We start from the raw sequence: 27339 nt of genomic DNA, 5'->3' as shown, positions 1-27339 counted from the left end.
CTATTTCTTTTATATTTTGACTAATTTGCGTGTGTCTGAAGATTTCACCAGATCACAGGCTATTTTGAGGACAGGTATATTACTTTTTTTGGTAGCTTCCACAGTAATGGATATCATTCTTAATGTTTGCTAAATTTTTTGCAACAATCCTCATTTTTTTCAAAAAGATATTGACAGGAAAGTGTTCTAAGATGGAAACAAAAGAAAAAGAAAAAGAAAAGGGAAAGATCCTTTTCTTTGAACAGTCACGGTAGGAGAGGCTGATTAGATATGGCCCATACTGTGAAAGAAAAATACAAAAAAAGATCATGAAGATTACAGTCAGTTAAGAGTGTAAACCACTGGAAAGGAATAAACCTGTGGTGCCAATAATCTCTGAAATATTTTCTCATTAAGAAAATATGAAAAAAGAGTCCTACAAGGTTAAGGATTGTTCTGTAAGAAAGGAACAAGCCTGGAAGGCAGAATTTCTGTATACAACATTTTGTTGATGCTTTGTACCTAACTGCCAAAGTCAGCAAGAGAAGTGACTGGGGATTTTTTTCAAATATATTTTTATTATTGTTTTCAGGCCTGATGGGGCAATCTTATGCTTCTGAAAGCAATGGACAGCAGCCTGTTTGAAGCCAAGCACAGCGGGGTGGTCCCCCACCAAGCGCTTAGGCACCGCGTTCCCAGGCCCTCCACGGAAGAGCAAGTCTCCGATAAACTCCTGGGGAGGAAGGCGACTGTAGTCTTTCCTCAGCTGACTAAGCCAGAGCTTCAAATCAATTCAGAAAACCACAGCAATCTTTATATAACCCCAAAGCGGAGAGGAATCTGGGACAGAATGCCGACAAAGGCTAGCCCGGGAAATCTCTCTCTCGTTTTTTGGAGCGAATGCCTTGATACAAGTATATTCCACACATATGTGCAGCAGTTACCACTGCCCTCAAGGAGAACCCCACACAAGGAGAGTAAAATGGGAAAGCATTAGCCTGTTTTGGTTCTTTAGTGGCTAAAATCTAATCAACTCTCATTTTTTTTCTTAGAAATATTACTACAGGGTAAATCCTCATTTTTACATTCTAGAAGAGATGAGTATAAACAATGCATCACTTTTGTTTTTTCAACTAATAATACTGGTGCCCCCTTTGAAACCTAAATGTCTATCTTGAATCTATTACTAATGACAATGTTAAAAAGATTCCAGACCAAAAACACCAGCATCTATTTTCCGCTCATTCATGAATGCATATTCCTCACTTAGTGCCCCCATCTTCCTCCAGCTGCCTGTCTCTGGCCATTTCACTGCTCATTAATATTTCTACTGGAAGGGGCGGAGGACTTGAGAAAGATAAAAACACAATCAGCCCATTTTTACCACTGGTTTCTGGGTAGAATACAAGCTAGAAAAGAATATGAAATTTTGTAGAGAGTCATGTTTTTATATTACTTCGTGACCCTCTACAAAATTTCGTTATTCTTTGGCAAATATAGTTGGTCCTATGCCGATTGGTATGGTTTGGCTGTGTCCCCACCCAAATCTCATCTCAAATTGTAATCCCCAGGTGTTGAAGAAGGGACCTGGTGGGAGGTGACTGGATCATGGGGGCCGGTTCCCCCATGCTGTTCACGTGATGGTGAGTGAGTTCTCACGAGAGCTGCTGGTTTTATAAGGGGCTCTTCCCCCTTCACTTTCTTTCTGTCTCCTGCCACCATGTAAGATGTTCTTGCTTCCCCTTCCACCATGATTGTAAGTTTCCTGAGGCCTCCCCAGCCATGTGGAACTGGCTCTTAAACCTCTTTCCTTTATAAATTACCCAGCTCAGGTATTTCTTTATAGCAGTGTGAGAATGGACTAATATACTGATTTTCACCCAATTCCAAAAGATAGCTGCATATGTATCAAAAAGGCATACTTCGGCCAAAAAGTCACGAGCAGTCTAATAGCTCTTTGTTTTAGCTAGAATTCGGTGAACTACATTCTCCCATGTTGGAATCCATTCCCAGGAGTATTATGTCAGATATTGCTTTACCTCCCATGTGACTGAGGCAGCCTATAGCTGCCTTCTGACAGTCATCAGGGCAACGCTAACCTTTCTGCATCATTATCAGATGGACTCACCTAACTGTGGTAAGAGGACAAGTGTAAGAGACAAGGCTAAGTCTCCATTCCAACATCAGTCAACCACTTAGCCTCTCTGGGTCTCTGTTTTTAAAATGAAAACATTGTGTGGGGATTGTATCTAAAACCCTTTCCAGCCCTATCTTTCTAGAACTTCAATTATCCAGGCTTTCTCTGCATGGCTCCCATACTCTAAGCTGACCTGGATCACAGCCAACTGACACAGTGATTATAAGCTTGAGCTCTGAAATCAGACAGGCCTGAGTTTGACTCCATTCCTCCGCTTAGGAAGTGCTGTGCTTTTAATGAGTTATATTACTCTCTAAGCACCTATTTCTTCATCTACAAATTGGGGATAATAGTAGTACCTATTAAATGGGTAGATATATGTAAAGTGCTTGGCACAACAACTAGGTTACAGGAAGTACTCATAAATTTTTGGCTGTTACTATCATAATCATTCTCCATTATTTTCTCCATGGAGGCATCTGAAATGGACCCTTCTCTCTCCCTCTGCCTATCTGAACTCTAGCATCCTTCCATCAACAGCTCAAGCCCCAGCTCCTATGTGAAGTCTTCTCACATGACTCCACTCATATTTCCCCTCCCTACTATGAAACAGCACTTACTGTCATTGTCAACGTCACACCATTTAGAAATTAGTTGTATAAAGTCTTACACTATTAGCAAGTGTGTTGGATAGCTAGCCTTACTGCTCAGATAAGAATGTAAACTCTTGAAAGCAGAACCTGGAACTTTTATATGTGCATAAACACAGAGGTGACACTGCTCATCACACAGAAGATGCTCAATAAATGCAGGTGAGTTGAGGTTTTTATTTTACCAAAAAAGTATTAATGCAAGTTCCCAAGGTGTCAAATATATACTTGTGGATTGAAGAATGGGCCTCAATTTTTATAATTATTTACAGCTTAACTGTGTATTTTTCTGGATTTACAACAAAATCCCTAAGTAGAAGAAATCAGTCCATGGATTCCCAAGAAAACTAGAGCCAGCTCCTGCTCAAGTTTCAAAGGCTCTGAGGTGTGATGCTGTTAAAAGCATCTATTTGCCCAAAGTTGTTCTTATCTTCACAGTCACTCACAAGTCACAATATTTTAAACAATTAATTATTCCCAGGCCTACGACAATTACTTTTTTTTGTGGAGGTCAATGGTGATAGAGTCGCTATTGTCTGTTTTTCAGAGAAGTCTGCTGAACTGCCCTGTAGATGGGGACACTGGGACTATCACACAAGTATTAGGACGAGCATTTGCATGTGTGGTGAATGTTTTTCCTAGGAAAAGAACTAGTAGAGGATGGGAGGTGATCAGAAAGAATACTAAAAATTTTCAATCATTCCAAAGTGACTGCATGGAATTACGGTCTCCAAAGATGTCCTAATCTCAGAACCTGTGACTATGTTACCTTACATGGCAACAGGGAGTTAAGGTTGCCATGGAATTAAAGTTGCTAACTAGCTGACCTAAATATAGGGAGATTATCCTGGATTATTGGAGAGGGCATAGATTATGAGCTCTAAAAGTTAAAGAAGGAAGAAGAATAGACTAGAGTGACGAGAGAGAAGAAAAAGGAGAGAGATTCAAAACATGAGGAGGACTCAACTCACTGTTAAAGGCTCTGAAGGTGGAAGGAGAAAGTCAAAGAATAAGGGGCAGCCTCCAGAAGCTAGAATGAGCCCTAAGCTGACAGCCAGACAATGGGAGTCTTGGTCATAGGACCACAGGCAGTTGAGTTCTCCCAAAAAACCCAAATGGCCTCTGCATTAGCCCTAGAAGACCTAATAGCCCAATGCATACTTTAATACCATTTCTGGCATCCTGGGACATCATCAGTAATGGTGAGGTACAGTTTACCAGCACAAATAATCAGTGTAGCTACATCACAGTAAAACAAGGCACATTATTTGGTGTTAGTATTAATATCTGAGTAGTCTCTTTCAAATATAGATATGCATTCTGGATGTCATTTGGAGCAAAACACCTCCTATGTCCTTTACTAGATATGTTACAATTTTAATCAAAGTATAGATGTTTAATATAATAAAAATAAAATACTACAATCATTAATGGTTAGTATTTTGTTATAAATATGATTGCTGATATAATAATAATATATATACTTAAGGGCTTTCAGAGTTAAAAAATTGGAAAATGAATAGTTAATGAAGGAGAAAATGTTACTTTGGAAGGCCAAGGCAGGTGTATTGCCTGAGGCTAGGAGTTCGAGACCAGCCTGGCCAACATGGTGAAACCCTGTCTCTACTAAAAATACAAAAATTAGGCAGGCATGGGGGTGGGCACCTGTAATCCCAGCTACTTGTGAGGTGGAGGCTGAGGCAGGAGAATTGCTTGAACTTGGGAGGCAGAGGTTGCAGTGAGCTGAGATCACGCCACTGCACTACAGCCTGGGTGACAGAGCGAGATTCTGTGTCCAAAATAAAAAATAAAAATAAATAAATAAATGAGAAAATGTGGTAGATAGATAACTTTAGGAAGAACCTTGTATATTCATGAAACCATAAATCTTTATTAAAATTAAATAATAATACATGGCAAAATAGTTTATGTAATTTTGATTTTTCTAGTAGTATATGGTAAACTAGCATTCATCACATTAAACAAAATGACCTTTAAGCATCACATTTAATTTTTGATTATTTAATTTCATTTTTAAGTCATAAATTTTTCAAAAAAAAGAGATGAATTAAAAGCAGAATTTCAACTTTGCTCCCTCAATAATTAATGGTACAAAAAACTCCAAAATCATATCCAATAGCTTGCATAATAAATCACCTTCAATTTAAACATAAAGAATATAAGAAATATGAAGAAAAGAAGAAAGTATCAGAGGAAATAATGAGGTTCTCAAAACATACTGTATTCTCAGTAATCAAAATCAAAGACTGCTTTAAAAAATAATTCCTCATGATTTTCAGAAGCTAAAATATAAATGAAAAATGTATCATAATAATTGTTACAGACTGCTAACCATCTTCAGTAGAAGAAGGATTCTTGACATTCCTGATGCTCATTAACAGACTATTGAATTAGGAAATAAGCCACTTGGTCCTGTGCATAGTCAGCCTCATTCTCTACTGTTTCCCAGGGCCTAGCAGAGAGTGTGGCCCGTGGCAGGTGTGCCGCTGATGGGTGAACAAGTGAATGAATGAATGAATAATAAGCATAGGTAGTAGCAAATAGCCTGATGAGAGTAACAAGAGGAAATAGAAGCCATAAAAACAAACAAAAAGCAAACTGGAGAACAAAGGCTAGAAATGGTTTCATCTCCAGCCACTTAGCTATTATTATATCATACAACCTAATAACAATAAAGCACTCAGCATGTGTCAGGAAGTGCTGCAATCTCATCAGTACTATCAGGTAGTTATAATTTTTATCCACACTTCGCTGATGAAGAAAATAAGGCACTGGAAGTTTAAGTATCTTGCCCAAGATTGCATAGGCATCAGTGGGAGGTGAGTGTTGGACCCAGGCCATCTGCCTCCTGAGTATTTACAAAAGTCCCAACGTCCCTCTCTAGGTCTTTTTCTTTCTCTCTCCTCCCCTCTCCTCCCCTCCCCTCCCCAGCTTCTCTCCTTCCTTCCTTTCTTCCTTCCTTTCTTTCCTTCCTTCCTTTCCTTCCTCTTTTCTTTTCTTTCTGTCTTTCTCTCTCCCCCCCGCCTCCCTCCCTCTGTATCTTTCCCTCCCTCCCTCCCTCTCTCTCTTTCCCTTCCTCCCTCCCTCTGTCTCTTTCCCTCCCTTCTCTCTCTCTCTTTCCCTTCCTCCCTCCATCTCTTTCCCTCCCTCCCTCCCTCTATCTCTTTCCCTTCCTCTCTGCCTCTCTGTCTTTCCCTCCATCCCTTCCTCTCTCTCTGTCTCTCTTTTTTTTTTTTTTTTTTTTGGTGGATTCTCACTCTATCACCCAGGCTGGAGTGCAGTGGCGCTATCTCAGCTCACTGCAACCTCTGCCTCCCAGGTTCAAGCGATTCTCCTGCCTCAACCTCCCAAGTAGCTGGAATTACAGGCATAAGGCATCTTCCTGGGTTATTTTTGTATTTTTAGTAGACATAGGGTTTTGCCATGTTGGCCAGGCTGGTCTCGAACTCCTGACCTCAAGTGATCTGCCTGCCTCTGCCTCCCAAAGTGCTTGGATTACAGGCGCAAGCCACTGTGCCTGGCCAGGGTCTTTATTTCTTTCTAAGATCAGATGATCTTGTAAGATCCTTATAGCACCTTAGTAAAAAAAAAAAAAAAAAAAAAAAAAAGAGGGGTGGGGAAGGGATAGGTGTAATACAAAATGTCAAGTTGCCCTTAACCCTTAACTTGAATCAAAATAAATGAACCTCTGCTCACATAGGAAGCTGTCTTTCTCACTTACCTCAGGAGATTTCTCGAAGCCTGCAGGTCTCACTGGTGCCTGCTAATTCCCTCATGATTTTGTTTTGCATCTCTAGTCAGCAGAGTCTTGAAGTTTGATAAGCCCTGCATAGGTCTTTATGCTTAGACAGGGCTCACCTAGCTGCTTGTCCAAATAGGAGTCCTAACAGTAATGCATTCAATAACATTTGTTTGCAGAGTTCACAGACACATTAATAATTAGTCTGTATTTGTAGATTTTATATCTTTAAATATTTGGCTAGACTACTACTGTAGGAGACAGCAGATACGGGTACCAGATAAGAAGCAATGTAAGTAAATGCATTTTTTTAACAGCTTGTGACAACCTGATTTTATTTCAGCCCCTTCTTCTTGCTGTCACTGTAGTTTCCAGGTGATTATTTCTACATAGAATCTACTTTTCATTTTGCTTCATCCTCCAGTGCAGCCTGTCCAACATAACATACCTCTTGCCTCACAGAGAATTTTGGCTCCAGTGAATTCTGAGAGGAGCATAAAATATAAGAAATGGATTCCTGTTAAATGTGACCTTTAAAGTGGAGTGTAAAAGACGAGATTAAAGTAAGCCCAAACAAATTGGAAAGTTTCTTGCAATTTAGTCAATAAATATGCTCAGTTCAAGGAAGTTCAAGATATCTATATGTGAGATATATATGTATTTTATATATATGTAAGATATATATATCTTATATATATAATGAACATATATATTCATTAATTACAAACTCATAGAAAGGCCACAGTGCTCTCTTCTCACAGAATTGTGAAAATCATGATTACTTCATGTTTCTCCTGCTAAAAGTTCATAATATCAACAATATGACATCATAGCATAGCACATATTAAGTACTATAATAACACATTGAAGATCTGATAAACATAGAGATTGAGAGGCATTTTTTCCTTAGACTCTGGGATTGTGAATTCAATGGTTTGACACAGAGAATACAAATGCAAGACCCTTTGGTGCAGGGTGGGGGTGGTTTTAAAATGTATTGATTATTGATTTTGGAACTTCCAGTTCCAAAATGGTAACACAGACACAATCTAGCTTCACTCCTCTCCACAGAAAACCAAAACAAATATAAGGTGCCAAGATTATCACCAGCAACATCCCAGAACTCAAATATGAGGAATAAGTCCGTTTCCAGGGTCACAGAGAAGTGAAAAACTCTGAGGAGATGGTAAGAGAATCGAATGTCCATATCTGCTACACCCCCCCACCCCACTGTGGCCCAATTCATGGTTTCTACACTGGAAAAAGTGAGATGGAGGTAAACAACCAGCTTCCCCACAATCCTGCGTTCCCTGGCAGAAGGCCTGCCTATGCTTTAACCCATGGGAAGTATCGCGAGTACCCAAAGGGCAACGCATCCCTGAGAACAGCCAGAGACAAAGAGGGGAGGTGGGACTACCATCCCCAGCCCTGGAACCTCTGCTTTGTAACTCAGCCGGGGACACCAAATCAGAGTGTCTGTTCAGTAAAATGTATTGGTTATTATTTTCACTCAATAAAATAATCAACAAATTAGTACCTATTACTAATAAAATTTTAAAGTGATCCAACATGCTCTCAGTGTGGACATTAACAGGTGAAATCTAAAGAGGTGGCATGAATTAATGACTGGCTATGGAAAAGTTCATTCAAGTCTCATTATTTTGAGGCATGGGTTGTAATTTTCCTCTATGATAGATGTGCCAAATAAATGCAAAATTGCAAAGAGTAAGACAGTGTGGACACACTCACTGATTTATTCACGTAACAGCTTTTCCTTAGCTTCGTCAGAAATTCATTTAAGTGTCTGAAGAACCCAGTGAGATTGGTTTCCTAGCACATATTACTTTGTTCCAGGCACAGAATTTCTATAATATTTTATAAGTCTGCCAATTGCATAAGTATATTTAAAACCTTGAATGAGCTCTCTCTTTGCCAACTACCAGTTTTGAAGGAAATTCTTATATGTAAGGGGAAAAGGGACGTAAGATTTAGAGGAATTAGTTAAGATTATTAACTCCATTTGAGATATTAAATCACATGTAACATTGTGAAAGCTCAGATAATAAGTGCTAAAAGTTTAGGCTCTGCAATACATTGCTCTCTTTGTCTAAGTAGAAATGTGTTATTGAACAGGATCCAGTCACCGTCCCTCAATGGTGATGCTACTGACATCTGAGGCAGGACACTTCTCCACTGCAGGACTGGCCTGAGCACTGCAGATGCCTGTTCACTAAATGGAAACTTCACCCTCAAGTTACTGTGACAACCAAACCATTTCTGCTCTCCGTCTCATGTGTACTATGAATCTATGCACTCCGATGCACTACTGCTATGTGGATTATGTGGGCACTCTGGCCATGGGCTTCACTCTCTTTCCAGCTCTCTGCAGATGTATCCAGTGCCAATGGGAGGCCAACAAAGGCCTTCATTAGCACTGACAACATCCTGAAAACTTGCAGAATTACAAAACCATCAGCTTTCCTAGTAAAAAGAGCTCTCAACATCGAGTGGTCCAAGCTCTCCTATGTATTTCTTAAATCTGTCCTCTCATCTCCATCCACCTTCCCTCTGCCTTTATTCAAGTGCTCCTTATCTTCTCTCCCCTCTTTACTGTCAGAGCCTCCTAAAAGGTTGGCCTGCTTCCAATCACCCTCCATTTCAGTTCTAAAATGAAAATCTGATGCTGCTTAAAACTTTTCAGTGCCTCACTGTCACCATGAGACCCTTAGCAATTCCTCCCTGCATGTGCACAGGCCCCTTCTGAGTGGACCCCTGGGTCGTGCTCTCCAGCCTCACATCTCCCTGCTCTCCACCTTGCAGTCCGGGCTCCAGCAATGCAGACCCCCCTCCAGGACTGCTCTCCCGACCTCCCTGTCTTTGTTTATGTTCCTTTCTCATAAGGAACAGGAAATGCTGCCCAATTTCCTCCCCACCTGTGCTCTGCTTATCTGGCCAAGCCATTCCCAACCTTTCCATCTCAGAAAGCCTCCCCACACCCTGGGCTCTGAGAGGTGGCTCTTATTGTGTGCAAACAGCACCCTGGGCTTCATCCTAATACTCCCACTGCATAATAATAATACAGGTACCTGTCTACTTCACTAGAGTGTGAGTTTCCTAAGGGAGAATTATGTCCTAGTTATCTTTTTATCTGCAATGAAAGACGGAGTGAACAAACGAATGGTCAATCAACTTGCGTTTAACAGATAATGAAACCGAGGCTAGACTCTACATATAACTCATTGGCAGGAAAGTTGGGACTCAAACTCTGATCATGTTCTATCGGAGAAGGATTAGAAGTATCATCCTTGGATTTAAAAAACCTTGAATTAAAAAGTGCTAGCTAGAGTAATCGACAAGAGAAAGAAATAAAGGCATCCAGATTGGAAAGAAAGAAGTCAAATTATCCTTGTTTGTAGGTGATATGATCTTACATTTGGAAAAACCTATAGGCTCCACAAAAAGACCATTAGGACTGATAAGCAAATTCAGTAAAATTACAAAATACAAAATCAACATACAAAAATCAGTAACATAAAAATCAGTAACATTTCTACGTGCCAACAGTGAACAATCTGAAAAAGAAATCAAGAAAGTTATCCCATTTACAATAGCTACCGATAAAATAAGATACCTAGGAATAAACTTAACCAAAGCAGTGAAAGATCTCTACAATGAAAACTATAAAACATTGATGAAAGAAATTGAAGCAGACACAAAGTAATGGAAAGATATTTCATGTTCATGATTAGAACAATCAATATTGTTAAAATGTCCATACTACCCAAAGCAATCTACAGATTCAATGCTATCCCTATCAAAATACCAAAGACATTCTTCATAGAAAGAGAAAAAATAACTCTAAAATTTATATGGAACCACAAAAGACCCAGAATAGCCAAAGCTATCCTGAGTAAAAAGAACAAAACTGTTGGAATCACATTACCTGACTTCAAATTATACTATAGAGTTATAGTAACCAAAACAGCATGGTACTAGCATAAAAACAGACACCTAGACAAAAGGAAGAGAATAGAGAACCCAAAAATAAATCCATGCATCTACAGTGAACTCATTTTCAACAAAGGTACCAAGAACAGACACTGGAGAAGGGACAGTCTCTTCAATAAATGGTGCTGGGAAAACTGGATATCCATATGCAGAAGAATGAAACTAGACCCCTATTTCTCACCATATAGAAAAATCAAATCAAAATGGATTAAAGACTTAAGTCTAAGAACCCAAACTATGCAACTACTAAAAGAAAACATTGGGGAAACTCTCCAGGATATTGGACTGGGCAAAGCCTTCTTGTGTAATATCCCACAAGCACAGGTAAGCAAAGCAAAAATGGACAAACGGGATTCCATTGAGTTAAAAAGCTTCTGCACAGTAAAGAAAACGACCAACAACATGAAGAGATAAGCCATGGAATGGGAGAAAATATCTGCAAACTATCCATTTGACAAGGGACTAATAACCAGACTACATAAGGAACTCAAACAACTCTATGGGAAAAAAATCTAATAATCTGATTAAAAATGGGCAAAAGACCTGAATAGACATTTCTTAAAAGAAGACATATAAATGGCAAACAGGTATATGAAAAGGTCCTCAACATGACTGGCTATCAGAGAAATGCCAACCAAAACTGCAGTGAAATATCATATCACCCCAGTTAAAATGGCTTTTATCCAAAAGACTGGTAATAACGAATGTTGGCGAGGATGTGGAGAAAAGGGTACTTTTGTACAGTGTTGGTGGGAATGTAAGTTAGTACAGCCACTATGGAGAACAGTTTGGAGGTTCCTCAGAAAACTAAAAACAAAACTACCATATGATCCAGTAATCCCACTTCTAGGTATATACCCAAAAGAAAGAAAATCAGTATATCAAAGATACACCTGCACTGCCATGTTTATTGCAGCACTATTCACAATAGCCAAGATTTGAAAACTACCTAAGTGTCCATCAACAGATGAATGGATAAAGAAAATGTGCTACATACACACAATGGAGTACTATTCAGCCACATAAAAGAATGAGATCCAACCACGTGCAACAACATGGAGGGCACTGGAGGTCATTATATTAAATGAAATAAGCCAAGCACAGAAAGACAAACATCACGTGTTCTCACTTATTTGTAAGAGCTAAAAATTAAAACAATAGAATTCATAGAGATAGAGAATAGAAGGATGGTTACCAGAGGCTGGAAATGGTAATGGGGTGAGGGTAGGGGGGGAAGTGGGTATGGTTAATGGGTACACAAATATACTTAGATAGAATGAATAAGATCTAGTATTTAATAACACTAATAATAGGGTGACTTTAATAGGGTGACTACAGTTAACAATAATTTATTGTACATTTTAAAATAACCAAAAGAGTATAATTGGAATGTTTGTAACAGAAAGAAATGATAAATGCTTGAGGGCATAGATATCCCCGTTACCCAGATATTATTATTATCCATTGTATGCCTGTATCAAAATATCTCATGTACTCCATAAATATATATATATATACCTACTATATACCCATAAAAATAAAAAATAGAAATAAAAAAACAAACCCAGAATAGTATGTGTGTAATGAAAAAGACAACATTTGTTAACAGTGGTATTAATCACACACTGCAGAAAAAATGGCATGAATCAATCAAGGTTGTGATTTATATGCAGTAAGAACATGGAAAGCAGAATAATTAAATTTAAACTTTTCTCATCAGCTTTTTGAAGAGTCTATTTCTAGAAATAGGTGCATTTATCTGAAATGAAAACTACCTAGGAGAGGTTGAACTTCAAACCCGGTGGGTTTCCAGCTGCCATATATATATATTCCTCCTAGTGAGGAGGATATAGGTATAAACATAAATATATGTCAAATTTAAATAACTACATATATTCCTTGTAAGGTAAATTCCCAAAGTTTGAATAAGAGTTACCTTAGCTCAGAGGTTCTCAAATTTCTGTGTACAAAAGAGTCACCTGAATTCTTGTTAAAAATGGAGATTTTGGGGCCTCAGCCCCTGGGTTTCTAATTCAGTTGGGCTGTGATAGAGTCTGAGAAACTGAATTTTTAAGATTGTGGTGAAATTCACATTACATAAGATTAGCCATTTTAAAGTATCCAATTCAGTGACATTTAGAACATTCACAATGTTGTGCAGCCATCACCTTGAAAACTGCATTTTTAACAAATGCTCCACTGCCGCAGGTGGTCCCCAGACAGCGCATGGAGAATAACTATGCTAAGATGATGGGTAGAGGTGAAATGAAAAGCCTCATGGATTTCTCTCAGCTTATAACAGAAATTTTTAAAAGTTAGCTTTATCAAACATCACAATCTAAAAATTATGCCTTTGCCTTTACCGATCACCAAATATAATCTGACACCAGGAAGCTAGATTATTTTCATGGTTTTCTGTACTAATGGACTCAACATTTATTGATTTGAATGCAACCAGTATTCTTATCCTTATAAAGAAGTGCAGGGCTAAGTGAAGTGAGAGAAGTGGGAAAAAATGAATCACTGCTCTGTGATTAGTTAGTCCAGGTCCTTGAGTTATAATTACATTATTATAGCACATTATTAATTCCAACTTCAGGAAATGAAATTGTCAATAAACACAGAAGTCTCTGGAGAAAGAAAGGCAAATTAGGTTTCTCCTTATATTCAAACCCTCATCTAAATGTCAGTAAAACTAATTATTCTGGTAAGGCTTAATACAGGCTGGGCGTGGTGGCTCATGACTGTAATCTGAGCACTCTGAGAGGCTGAGGTGGGTGGATTGCCTGAGGTCAGGAGTTCGAGATCAGTCTGGCCAACATGGCGAAACCCTGTCTCTACTGAAAATACAAAAATTAGCCAGGCGTGGTGGTACACGCCTGTAATCCCAGCTATTTGGGAGGCTGGGGCAGGAGAATCACTTGAACCCGGGAGGCAGTGATTGCAGCAAGCCAAGATCACGCTACTGTACTCCAGGCTGGGTGACAGAGCGAGACTCCATCTCAAAAAAAAAAACAAAACAAACAAAAAAAAGAGTTAATATAAATATACAATGGCTACATTAAGATGTTGAGGTCAATCACTGTTTTCAGGGCTGCAGAATCGGTTTTCCTAGTTTTAACTCATGACCTAGTTACTCAAGAGTTGGCTCTAACTTTAACTCATTTTACTCCAGCTCAGATTCCTGTGCAGGTTCCTGGAATTTAGCAACTACAAAGATCAGCCATGGTGACAAGCATCCAGATTAAAATGGTATCTTCCTAACAGCCACTAGTGCTGCTTCCCTGAACTACAACTACTGTGTTGTTGCGAAAACAACAAACAGAACAAGATGAAACCCCATCACAACATAAGAAACCAAGATGGACAGACAGCTTATAATGCCAGAATCTTGGAGACATGTCCATAAACTACAAGACCAGAGAAGCTGGGCTGAGGAAACAAGAACTGGCCCACCCTGCTTTGCTTCATGACACACAGCCCTCCACCTAGCTTAAGAGAGGCAGGAAGACAGCCTGAGAAGGGATGGCACTAATTTAAGCAGAGAGAATTATTACCTCCTCTACTTCTATGTGCTTAGAGATCACAACTCCCAGAAGACAATAGGCAGGAAAAGAGAAGGTCTGGCAGTGCTGGCACAGTGTATCTTGAGGAATGTCCCCAAAAATAAAGCCCTGAAAATGTGGAGATAGGAAGAGTCTGGGGTTCTTTTAGCCTGTCAAAGAATTAGAGCACCAAAAGAGAAGAAACTGTAACTAGGTGGGTCAGGTTCAATAGAGTAGAACACTTAATGCCTATATGCCACCAGGAAATCTGTGAGATGTATGCATCAACCTGACCTCAAGCTGCAGACCTGAGAAGGAATCATCCAGAAAACAGTGATCAGAGGCCACAAGATGGCCACACATTCTGTGTGTGCAGATCCTTCACCACTATACTCCGAGGAATAACATCTAGCTGGCAATGACTTCCTATAAAAATAAAGATCTTAGAAAAGTTCTATTCAGAAAGGTTCAGGAAAAGGATGGGTCCTGTGAACACAAGCGTAGAAATGCAGTACAATAGGATGAAATAAATGGAAAAGAAAATGAGATGCAAAAAGACAACTGATTAGGGTAATTGGGTTTTGACCTCAAGTATATCTGGGTTTGAATTCTGGCTTTTTCAGTTGTTAGCTGTGTGGCTTTGGGCTAATAGCTTAATTTCTTTAAGCAGCTCACACTGATAATCCTAGCACTTTGGGAGTCTGAGGTGGGAGGATCACTTGAGCCCTGGAGTTTGAGACCAGTCTGGGCAACATAGCAAGACCCTATCTTTATTTTTTGATTTTATTTTTTAAAAATAAGTTTTGATTTCTTCATTGGTAAACGGGATCAAGAAACCGTTTACTATCTCACAGGGTTACATTGAGGTTTAATGCTTATTAAATAGTCATCACTACTATACTAACAAGCTTGGAAGAAAAGGGTACTGATTGAAACAGAGACAGCAACGCAAAAAAAACTAAAAATACAATCAACAATAATCTATGTCAGAGATATTAAGGTATAGGATTAAAATTGCAAAAGTGTCTAAACTGGTAACGCAGAAGAGCTCCAAAGGCTGAGAAAAAGGACAAAAAAAATGAAAAGGATGAGAGAAAAGCTGAATCAGGGATTCAACACAATAATTAAAGATATTTTTGAGACATAAATCAAGTAGAACAAAAGCAATAAGCTAAAATATGAACAAGGAAAGCCTCCTGGAGTGAATAATCATCTCAGCATGCAGTTCCAGGGCTCACTATATTTCAGGCAAAATTAATTTCAAAGCATTTTAAAGACACACACCTAGATATAATTTAGCAAAAAATGTAAACTATGGAAATAATTTTTTAAATGCCTCCACAAAAGCCCTCAGGGACCAGCTAAACAGAAAGATCTTTCCAACATTCTATAAACTATTCCAGAGCATAGAAAAAGATGGAAAAACTAACCACATTATTTTATGAAGTGAGTACAACCAAGACAACAAAACCTGACACAAAAAAGAAACCACTAACTCTACTTCCACTTCTGAATTGACGCAAAAATCCTAAATGAAACCCTAGCAAACTGAATTCGTCAGTATAATAAAAATACATACGCACGGTCAAGTTGCATTTAACCTAACAAAGCAAAGATGGTCCAAGATTAAGATTTCTATTAATACAGCATCAAAATATAAGACAATCCTATTTTAAAGTGATCCTCATTTTCACAGTGAGAAGCTCCAAATGTTATTACCACCAGCTTGAATAAATATAGATGTTTACGAAATAGTCAACTATCTGTTTGAAACTACAATTATACATACACATTTGCAATCATATAATAAAGGAAATATTTATCTTAAAATATTTTTCCATTCTCAAATATCATGAAAAAAATTGTATTCCACCTCTTCCCATGCACTCTTCTTTCTTTCTTTCTTTCTTTCTTTCTTTTTTTTGAAACAAGGTCTCGCTCTGTTACCCAGGCTGGAGTACAGTGGCACGATCTCAGGTCACTGCAGCCTAAACCTCCTGGGCTCAAGCAATCCTCCTGCCTCAGCCCCTCCAGTAGCTGGGACTACAGGCACATGTCACCACACCTGGCTAATTTTTGTATTTTTTGTAGAGACAGGGTTTCACCATGTTTCCCAGGCTGGTGTTGAACTCCTGAACTCAAGTGACCTGCCTGCCTCGGCCTCCCAAAGTGCTGGGATCACAAGCATGAGACACCAGACCCAGCCTCCCATGCATTCTTGATGGGAACGTTATCACAAGAGCCACTTAGAGATATTTAATACAGTCTTCCAGAACTAGCATCTTCACTTCTGTCTGAGCACACTGAAGCCCACAGACAACACATTAATCCACATATACTTTCACTTTAGAAAATCATTTGTCCTGAAATTGTCTAATTGTGATATCTAGAACAAAGACTTGTTTTATAAACTTATGACTTCCAATTCTTGCAACAATGAGGTCATTTCCCAGGAATAATTTTGCTACATCAGTGTTAAATGTCCTAGCATCTTTTTTTTAAATTGATTCTTTCTAGTGACTTCTCTAGGCATTCAAAACCAGCACTGATCAAAATGCTATACCAGGATATTCAAAATACATTAAATTGAGAATGACTCCCAGAATCTGAGAGATCTTGTAAGGGTTGAAATATGTCTCCCTTTTTTTTTCTGAAGGGTAAGTTTTGAGAGAAAAACAAATTTTAACCTTTTTCACAGCAGGACATACTTAGAAAATTATAGTATTTAGATAGCACCCACGCAAGTGAACAAGGCTGCTCAGGGGAGATGCTATTCTGGCCCTGCCCAGGCTCCTCAGTAGATCAGTATTGCAGCACACCATATGGAAAGCTCTGCTATATCATGAGGTCCTATGAGAACACTGAGATCATCATCTGGGAGGCAGGATACTGCAGTGGAGCCAGGCTCTGCTTGGCTGCGTGACCTGGGGCAAGTTACTCATGCCCTTTATGCTTCAGTTCTCACATCTGCAAGATGGGACAATAATAGTTCTCAGAGAATCTGTTATCATGAGGATTCACTGAACTAATTCGCATGAAACACTTAGAACTGCATCCCACACATAGTAACTGCTCAACAAATGCCACATTCCATAACTATGATTGAAAGCAAAACAAAACAACTCGTGAAAAAACAAAACCACAAAAGTATGAGTAGAATACCAAGATGAATTCCTCAATATGTCACCTCACCCCTACATGGTCATGTTACAGTAAAACTCACCAGATGACAAGCCCTGACCTCGCACTTGGAGTTTCCAATCAAATTGTTAGATTTCAGCCAAGAATCTCTAGGGATTTGAGAAAACCAAACCACTCTCATTAAAGACAGACTATAACAAAGATATAAACAAACTGAAAAAGAGAACTCAAAAGGAAGAGAGATAATGTTGGCAATATCAGCAAACTTTAAAAAAATGTATATACATACATATATACACACACACATAATACACACTTAAGAGTAATGGTTAAGAGCACAGGCCTTGGGGAAACAAGTTTTGACATCTATAAATTAAAAACAGAACTTTACAAAAAAGGAATTATCAGAAAACACAAAAGAGTTGCTGGTAATTAACAGACATGGCAGTTAAAATAAATTCAATAGGAAGCTTACAAAACATAAGATTTCCCAAATATCAGAAAAAAAATAAAGAAAACAGGAGAGGGGAAAAAAAACTAAGAAAAATTAGAGGACTGACCTAGTGACCAAATAATAGGAGTTCTGTACAGAAAAAATAGGGGAAGGTGGGATGGAGCGCCACACAATTCCAGAATAAATCATACAAGAAAATTCCCCATAACAAAAGGATCTGCATTTTCAGATTGAAAGTGCTCTCTGAGTACTCAGCATGATGAATAAATGACGATCTACACCCAAAGCACATCACCGTGAAATTTTAGAAAACCGTCTCTAATGAGAGGGGGAAGTGGCATATGTAACAGATTAGGAAACAGAATGGCATCGCCATAATGAAAATGATTTTCAAAAGTAATCTCTGAGATTATGAGTTTTATTTCTCCCTTTTCTAATTTGTCTATAATAACATATATAACTTTTACTGTCAGAAAAAAAAAATTTTTTTTGAGACAGAGTCTCGCTCTGTCGCCCAGGCTAGAGTGCAGTGGCACAGTTTCGGCTCACTGCAACCTCTGCCTCCTGGGTTCAAGCAGTTCTCCTGTCTCAGCCTCCCAAGTAGCTGGGACTATACGCACTCGCCACCATGCCCGGCTAATTTTTGTATTTTTAGTAGAGACGGGGTTTCACCATATTGATCAGGCTGGTCTCGAACTCCTGATCTCAGTTGATCCACCCACCTCGGTCTCCCAAAGTGCTGGGATTACAGGCACGAGCCACCGTGCCCGGCCCCAAAAACAATTTTAATACAAAAAAAATCTAAACTTGGAGACACTTGCATAGATTTAAATGGCTCCATTATTTATCTGTCTTCATAATGTCACAACCTGTCTCTTTGCAGTGATATAGAGACCCTTCTAGTTGGCGGGAGTTGTGACCATAGAAGATGTCTGGGTTGTAGAGAGAGCTGGGAACAAGCCACTCTAGGGATTCACTACCCAGCAGTCCTGTATATGAGTGATGTCCACTCACACTTACTCAGTTAGTGAACATGTGTTTTCAAGCCACAGTCCCAGAATATTGTGATATCTGAGGGAACGGGGGAAGTGCATCATTCTTCTTCCTTAGATACATCTTTCCATCCACAATTATCATGTCTCCACTATTGCAGTTTGCATTTATTTTAATAAGGCAATGCTAACCGCTCCAATTTGTCTTCATTCCACTTATCGAATACCATGTCCTAGGCTTTGCCAAGAGATGATTTTCCTATTGACAGACTTACCTGTAGAAAAGATGAACACCGTGTTGTTCCAGAGCCCACTGCTTTTTAAAGCTGCAGTGACATTTCCTACTGCTTCATCCATAAGGGACACCATTCCTGCATAGTGATGCCTGTTCTTGTCTTGGATAAAGTCGTATGGCTTTAAATATTCCTCAGGGACCTGAAGGGGCTCATGCACAGACTGGAGAGCAAGGTAGAGGAACAGAGGCTGGAAAGAAAGTTTGTGCAAACCAGTTAAGAGGATATGGAAGCATTAAATATAAAAGGATAAAACAGTTCAGATTTATGCATTAATAAAAATAATATCAAGACAACCTACAGAATGCATTGAAAGTATTTGTGAATCACATGTATAATAGGGGACTCATCTCCAGAATATATAAATAACGCTTACAACTCAACGATAAAAGACAACTCAACTACAAAATGGGCAAAGAATCTGAATAGCAATTTCTCCAAAGAGGATATACAAAACGCAATAAACAGATGTAAAGACAGTCAACATCATCAGTCATTATCAAGATGCAAATTAAAACCACAATGAGGTAACACTTCACATTTGCTAGGATGGTGATAATTCAAAAATGGAAAAGAACAAGTATTGGTGAGGATATGGAGAAATTGGAACTGTCACTCATTACTAGCAGGAATGTAAAATGACACACATAGCCACTTTGAAGAAACATTTTGGCAGTTTCTGAAATTGTAAAACATAGAGTTACCATATGACCCAGCATTTCCATTCCTAGAGAAATCAAAGCACACATCCACCCAAAAACTTGCATGAATGTTCATTGCAACATTATTCATAACAGCCAAAGAGTAGAAACAACCCAAACATCTATCAATTGATGAATGGATAAACAAAATATGGTATATTTTCAGCAACATATGGCAATAAATGAAATAAAGTATTGATACATACTACAACGTAGATAAACCTTGAAAACATTATACTAAGTGAAATGAGTCAATTGTAAAAGCCCTCATATTATATAATTTCATTTATATGAAATTCCAGAAATATAGGCAAATCTATAGAGACAGAGAGTGGTTGCCTGGGGCTGTAGGAAATTGTCAGGGAGAGGAATGGTGAGTGATTGCTAACAGGTACAAGGTTTGTTTTTAGGGGATTTAGAAAATGTTTTAAACTTAGATTGTGGTATGGTTGCATAACTCTGAAAATTTACTATTGAACTGTATACTTTAAATGAGTGAATTTTATGGTATACAAATTTTGTCTCAATAAAGATATTAAAAAATATAACAAAAGACATAAGACAAAAAATTGAAAATAAAAGCCAGAGTCCCAGAACAGCCTCAATGGACCTAATCCAAACAAATAATCGTATCAGTAATGGCAACCACATACTAAATGTTGTCTACACACTAGACAGTATGAGAATAATTTACATATTCTATCCCATTCAGTGAGACCACCCTATGTTATAGCAATTTTACAGATGAGTTAACTGAGGCTTAGAAAGGTTATATGTGTGACTTGTCCAACTCCACATTAATTGAAGAGCAATTTCCTATTGGAAAACCCACTATTACGATATGGATGTGTACCAACAGATGTCTTAGCTTTTTGCTTTAGCTGAAAATAAGCCCTCATCTTTTAGAAGAGGTTTAGTATTTTTAAACTATATTTTATGAGAAAAAAACTGAACACCATGCCTTGTTAGTCTTTGATGTAGGACCAAACATAAGACCAGTTTAATTCCTGAAACTAAGAAGTATGACACACTGATTCTATTTTACCACTTACATCAATTTGCAACATTTAACATTAGTGGCATACCAGGTCAGCTTCTCCTTTTTAATGAGCCTTTCTGAAGGCATTCTCTTCATAGAGCTCCTACAGAATTCTTTAATGAGTTAAAATCCTCAAAGAGACAACTAGTTTAACCCAAAAATAAACATATAATTCTGTTAAAGTATTTTAGGCATTTAAATCTCATCAATGAATGAAAATGGTTAGAAACAGACTTTGGTGGGGGGGCTCCTCGTATTTCATTCTTCATTGTTGACAAGTTGTTTTAAATTTTATATTACACATCCTTGTAATGCAGAAAGGAGTATCCATACATAGAGCTCAAATAGACCCCCCAAAAGTTTATTTATTGTTCAGGTCTTTGGAACTCAGAAATACGTTTTCTCTAAACTCAAAAAGTTAAAAATAGCTGCTAAATGTCAAAGTCATTGCTTTAAAACCTATTAAACTAAGGAGGCAGGTGATGGAATGAAAATGATGATAATGTAGAACCCGTACTTCCATTATTTCCATGGGAAAACATTCCAAATTCCCACTCCAAAAGTCTATTCTATAACCTCTGACACCATTTCAGTTCTGCCTCTGCTTCCCCTCGACACACATAGACCTTCTACTCCAGTTGCATGGTCATGCTGAAGCGTCTATGTTTGTGTAAACCATGGTGCAGGACATTCCAACAGATGCCCTGCCTGGGGGTGATGAAGGTCCCGGCTGCGATGTCTGGAGGGAAGAATGTGCAGGTGCATCGCTGACCTGACGGTGCAGTATGGGTCTGCTCTGGGTACTGCTATCTGGGTCTTCAGCACTAGACTGAGCCAACTCCAGCCACCAGCCAAGGTCCAGATGGGGATAGGATTAAAAATCGGAAGGCTACAACAATTTGCAGCCCACGTAAAGTTTTAAAAAATCAGGAAATATCACATTGATCTGTTTTTACATAAAAAAAATTTTTTGGAAAAATCAGAATTTCTGACTACTCTTTGTCCACACTCCATCTGGTAACAAAAGGCTGGAGTATGAGAAACAGGGGCCCCATTTCCCTCAAGTGCTATCCAATTTTCTAGTTTCCCACTGTTCTACATAAACTGCTTCACTTCTTTAGGTTAGCAGCCTGGCCCTTGCAAACACGAGATTTTGTGACTCTGGACTCTTAACAGTGGCAGGGGGCAGGAGATACAGTGGGGAGAGAGGGGGCCCACAGCTTAAGGAGAAGATGTTCTTATCCAGGTCATTAGCAGCAACATGGCAACCATCTGGTGAAGAAGAGCAAGGAGAAAGAGGGCAGGTGATTCCCAGCCAGCAATTGATTACTAAAGGCAATGGCTGGGAAGGGGGACAGGGGAGTTCTTGAAACAATGACAAGGGAAAAAAAGATTTTGGGACCATTATAAAAGGTTCTTATAAACATTCAGTATGGAAATCATTCTACTCACTTTGTTAAATATGGCGAAAAATAATCTGAAAATCTTTCTTGTAATTATTCCTTAGTAGCTAAAGACATTACCATCACTTTTATAAAAGAATATAAATTTTCAGGACCCTCTCAATTATGCCAAGGGGAAAATTAAGTCCTGGAGACTGTGTCATGTAGCATGTTTGCAACTTATGTTTCTTAGATCATAGAGTAACTCTCTTCCTTATTGTTCTTGTTCTGTAAATGACTAGGAAAGACCAGAGACCAGGACTCCTCCCCTTCTTATTGAAGAGCTTTGCTATAGATTAACCACCTCCTTTATTGTCTTGTACCTAACTCAGACCAGATGACCCAAAAAACACCATGACTGTTACATCTTCAGTGTGGAATGTTAAACATACCTTTCCCAAAAGAAAACCACCACCTTGACTAATCAGATCATTGTAACTATGCATTAAGCCTTGTACAGAAAGATGTTGAAATTATCTTAAGCTCCCCTAAACTTTGTCTATGTAAGTGATATGGTTTGGCTGTGTCCCCACCCAAATCTCATCTTTAATTGTAGTTCCCATAATCCCCATGTGTCAGGGGAGGGACCCAGTGGGAGTTAATTGAATCATGGGGGTGGTTACCCCCATACTGTTCTCATGATAGTGAATAAGTTCTCACAAGGTCTGCTGGTTTTATAAGGCGCTTTTCCCCCTTTGCTTGGCACTTCTCTCTCCTGCTGCCATGTGAAGAAGGACTTGTTTGCTTCCCCTTCCACCACTATTGTAAGTTTCCTGAGGCCTCCCCAGCCATGTGGAACTGTGAGTCAATTAAACCTCTTTCCTTTATAAATTACCCAGTCTCAGGCAGTTATTTTTTTTTTTCTTGCAAAAACCCTCAGCTCACTGGAGGGCCAGTGGAACTCAGGCAGTTCTTTATAACAGCGTGAGAATGGACTAATACAGTAAGAAATCCCAAACTTCTACACTTTGAAACATGGACTTCCATTCTTTGGAATCTGTGCTTCCCAAGAGGCCATTCTTAAACTCTGTACTTGAATAAACTCTCTTTAAACTAGATTCTGATCTTTTTGATTATTTTAAGTTGACACTCTTGAGGGGTTAAAAATAAGAAACTATACCAGTCCATATCGGTAATATAGCCCATTTCAAGAGGTCAGGACTGATGTACATTTTAGATATTTCCATCCCATACTACAAACAATAAAGTTTCAACACTCAGAAGGTGAACTTTATTCATGAAATATTATAACTCATTCCCCAACAGTGGTAAATGTGAAACATTTCTATACTATTTTTAAATTGAAAAAAAGAGAAAGAGTAGTGTTTTTAATACTATATGGTAGCCCAGTGGAAAGAATTAACTAGGACTCCAAGGTTCTCCAATCACAGTGAGGACCCCACCTGCAGCCACTGGTCCTGGGACCCTGCCTGTGAACAGCTGTGGTCAATTTCCCCACTCCTGCCAACCAGAGTTCGGCTCACTGTCAGCCTAAAGCCAGCAGCTGCCATCACTGGAGCCTGATCTCTCCCCTGCTTTTTCTTAGGTCCAGATCCCTGTTCTGATCAACTGTCACAGTTGCTGCCTTTGCACCAACCCTACTTATAATCCTTTCCAGTGTCTTAGGAATGTGAAATGAAATCCTAGGCATGAAATCATTACTAAATATCTAAGTGTTACATAAAAGCAAGACATTATCACCTAAAGCTATTAGCATATTCATGTTTGAGATATTGGGGGTTCTTTTCCCTTTCTTATTTATGCCATATGGTTCCTAAGATATATACTGTAAATATCCTCACCATGCTAAGAAAACTTATTTCAGTGAGGAAGAAAGTCTTTTCATTTCTTTAGCGTATTTTCCTAATTTAAAGTATAAATGAAAAAAAAGCATATGATAGGTTTTGAAATTGTTTTTCTTTGACTTCTAAATCAAGACATTTCTTTTCCAAATTGCGTCATGGAAAAGTAAGAGTCTTCCACCAGAAATTAACATTTTCTTTAAGAAGCTTCTAGTAGATCAGGTGTATAAAATAACATTTGCTTCCATTCTGCAAAGTGCTGAGGTGGGGGTGTTTTTTGTTTGTTTGTTTGTTTTTCTGTAGACGGAGTCTCGCTCTGTCACCCAGGCTGGAGTTCAGTGGCACGAGCTTGGCTCACTGCAACTCTGCCTCCCGGGTTCAAGCGATTCTCCTGCCTCAGCCTCCTGAGTAGCTGGGATTACAGGTGCGTGCCACCAGGCCTGGCTAATTTTTGTATTTTTAGTAGAGATGGGGTTTAACCATGTTGGTCAGGCTGGTCTCGAACTCCTGACCTCATGATCCACCCACCTTGGCCTCCCAAAGTGCTGGGATTACAGGTGTGAGCCAGTGTGCCCGGCTGAGGGGGGGCTGTTTTTAAAAGAAAGATATTTTATGAATATGTTACTTTCAGTCTGTAGTGTCACTAGTATGGGGAATTATCCTGCTGAAAAAGAGAAAGGATGTTCCTTCTTAACACATGTGAAATGGTAATTAGTAGTACCTTCCTGAGTCCAGCATCAGCAACTGTGTTTCAGTTATGAACTGCCTCCAAATGCTTTTTTCCTCTTAAGTGCTTTTTAAAACAGGCACAAATTTAAGCTAGCCCATGGATTCTTCATGTGCCTTTCTTTAATGATTTTTATCTTAGAACAAGTTCCTTATGCTACAGTCTATATATAGTACCTGAGAAATTAGCCCAGAATTAGATTCAACATCAGGATAAAATCGTGCAAAGTGTGGCTCCTCAAACTGGTGAGTTGCATCATTTTATACAGAATTGAAAATGTAAACATGTATTAGCTGTCTTAAACATTCTTGGGTTACAGCTTGACTATTGATTATTTCATTCACTTATGTCTATGACTGAAACTTTCCTTTGAGGATACTGGGGATGCTGGATATTGCTATAGCATGTTTCAGACACGATAGGAAAATGACCATCCTCTCATCTGGCAATTTCCAAACAGTTACCTATGAACAGCGGCTATGCTAATAACACTCCTTCCATGGCTAGCAAGCTCTTAGGGCTTCTTATTGTCCTCAGTTCCGCGCTTTCCCCACCACCCTAGTTAAGGGAGCCCACCCACAAAGATCTATTATTTCACTCCAGTTGCTTCCTCTTATCTGCTTAATGTTATGGAACCCTGTGAGAGAATATTCTATTGTTCTTTACTAGGAATGAATTTGTATTGTGGGCAGATTACAGTTGTTGCACGGATTAAGGTATGGCAGATTGTGAACCTGTAATAGGTAGTTGGCTTCTGCTTGCCTCTGCGTATTTGAGAGGAATGCCCTGAATGACTCATCCGAGAATGGCTCTCACTGCCCCAGGTGTCAGTGATGACTGCACATTAGAATCACTGGTAGGAGCCCGGGAGGAGGAATAATGAAACACCAGTGATTGGGTCCCACCTCAGACCAATGAATCACAATATTTGGCATCAGTATGTCTTATAAGTTTCCCAGATGATTCTAATATATGGTCAGGACTGAAATCATTAAGGTGAATCATGAGCTGGGACTCAGAATCTCTGGTCTTGGATATTATCTGTGAACTAGGGCGGCTGATTAAGTACATGAGGTCTGGAGTCAGAGAGCATGAGTTTAAATTCTGATTCTGACTCTCAATAGCTCTGTGACCTTGAAAAAGTTGCTTAACTTCTCTAAGCCAGTTTGCTTATGTGTAAAATGGTGGCTCCCTCAAAGAATAATACACAGTTCTCTTAAGACTTTACTTTGTTAAGGTGCATCCATAAAATGTCAAATATATAGAAGAAAACTAAGGATTTAAGCCAATTACCTAGCAACTATTTTTCCAATTATCTGAATATTTGTTTAGATTTAGATTTAAAATCTGTGTATTTCCACATATTTGAGAGAATGTTCCCATTTGTTCGTGTTCCACAGAAAGCATGGTTGCTTCAAGATATCAGCATAGGAGAGTGATAGCCAAAAGTGGGACACAGCTGAAGACAGACACCTCTATCTGTGTTTTCACTTCTACATGTGCTCGATTTTTTTTTTTTTTTTTTTGGAGACAGAGTCTTGCTCTGTCGCCCAGGCTGGAGTGCAGTGGCGCGATCTCGGCTCACTGCAAGCTCCGCCTCCCGGGTTCACGCCATTCTCCTGCCTCCGCCTCCTGAGTAGCTGGGACTACAGGCGCCCGCCACTGCACCCGGCTAATTTTTTTTGTATTTTTAGTAGAGACAGGGTTTCGATTATTTTTTAATGAATGTCAGGAGTTGTATAACATTTGATAGTGTAAATATAATTTGAAGTTCGAGATAAAGCTGTCTTCTGAAAGATTTTACCTTAGCTTGCGGAAGTCAAATAAGGATGCCAGCAATCTGGCATTTAAATCATTCCGGGAAGATTTCCAATACTGAGTTCAAATAGGCAGAAACTGGAAAGGGAATCAGCAGCCACATACCAAGTCCAAACAGGTATGTAAACCAGAATCCACACGGTGATCTTCTTATAGTTTAGATATTTGACCCTCCTCCAAACTTCATGTTTAAATTTGATCCCCAGTGGGAGCCTAATGGCAGGTGTCTGGGTCATGGAGGTGGATCCCTCACGAATGGCTTCATGCCATCTTTGCAGTTATGACTCAGTTCTCACTGTATTAGTTCCTGAGAGGGCTGGTTGCTAGAAAGAGCCTGGCATCTCTCTCTCTCTCCTCTCCTGCCATGTGATCTGCACACGCCAGCTCAACTTCACCTTCCATTATGAGTGGAAGCTTCCTGAAGCCCTCACCCGGAAGCAAATGCTGGTGCCATGCTTCTCGTAGAGTCTGCAGCACCACGAGCCAAATAAACCTCTTTTCTTTATAAATTACCCAGCCTCAGCTATTCCTTTATAGCAACACAAACAGACTAAGACAGACCTGCACCAAGGACCTTCAGGCATTGTCAAAGAGGCAAAGTGCAGGAAATTGGAAGAATCAGGGAGCACTGCATATTCTATAATTTGTTGTGTCAGGGTCCCACTAAAGTATTATTTTTATGGGTGTTCTTAATGAAGCCATATTTTGAGCCCAGTGTCTGACAATACAAATATTTGTTCCCATTTCAAAAGCATTTATAAACTAAATCCAGAGAACTTAGCTTAAACTTTACCTCATGAAGTTTACTCAACAAAATAATCATAATAATAAGATTATTCATGTTTTACACA

At 39.0% G+C, this 27339-nt stretch overlaps 1 protein-coding gene across 3 annotated transcripts in view; it reads right to left on the bottom strand.

Annotated features, from left to right (window-relative positions):
- The window catches only part of ARSB (arylsulfatase B), a 205026-nt gene that overhangs the window by 147360 nt on the left and 30327 nt on the right, over window positions 1-27339 (bottom strand). For all 3 annotated transcript variants that reach the window (XM_058440771.1, XM_032156986.2, XM_032156984.2), the window contains one exon: window positions 18942-19149. In XM_058440771.1, the coding sequence (XP_058296754.1) occupies window positions 18942-19149 (208 nt within the window). The remainder of the gene's footprint in view (window positions 1-18941; window positions 19150-27339) is intronic.

Source organism: Hylobates moloch, unplaced genomic scaffold, assembly GCF_009828535.3.
Source record: "Hylobates moloch isolate HMO894 unplaced genomic scaffold, HMol_V3 SCAFFOLD_6, whole genome shotgun sequence".
Taxonomy (NCBI): Eukaryota; Metazoa; Chordata; class Mammalia; order Primates; family Hylobatidae; genus Hylobates; species Hylobates moloch.
Note: the sequence above shows the minus strand (reverse complement) of the source record. Positions and strands in the feature narration are given on the sequence as shown.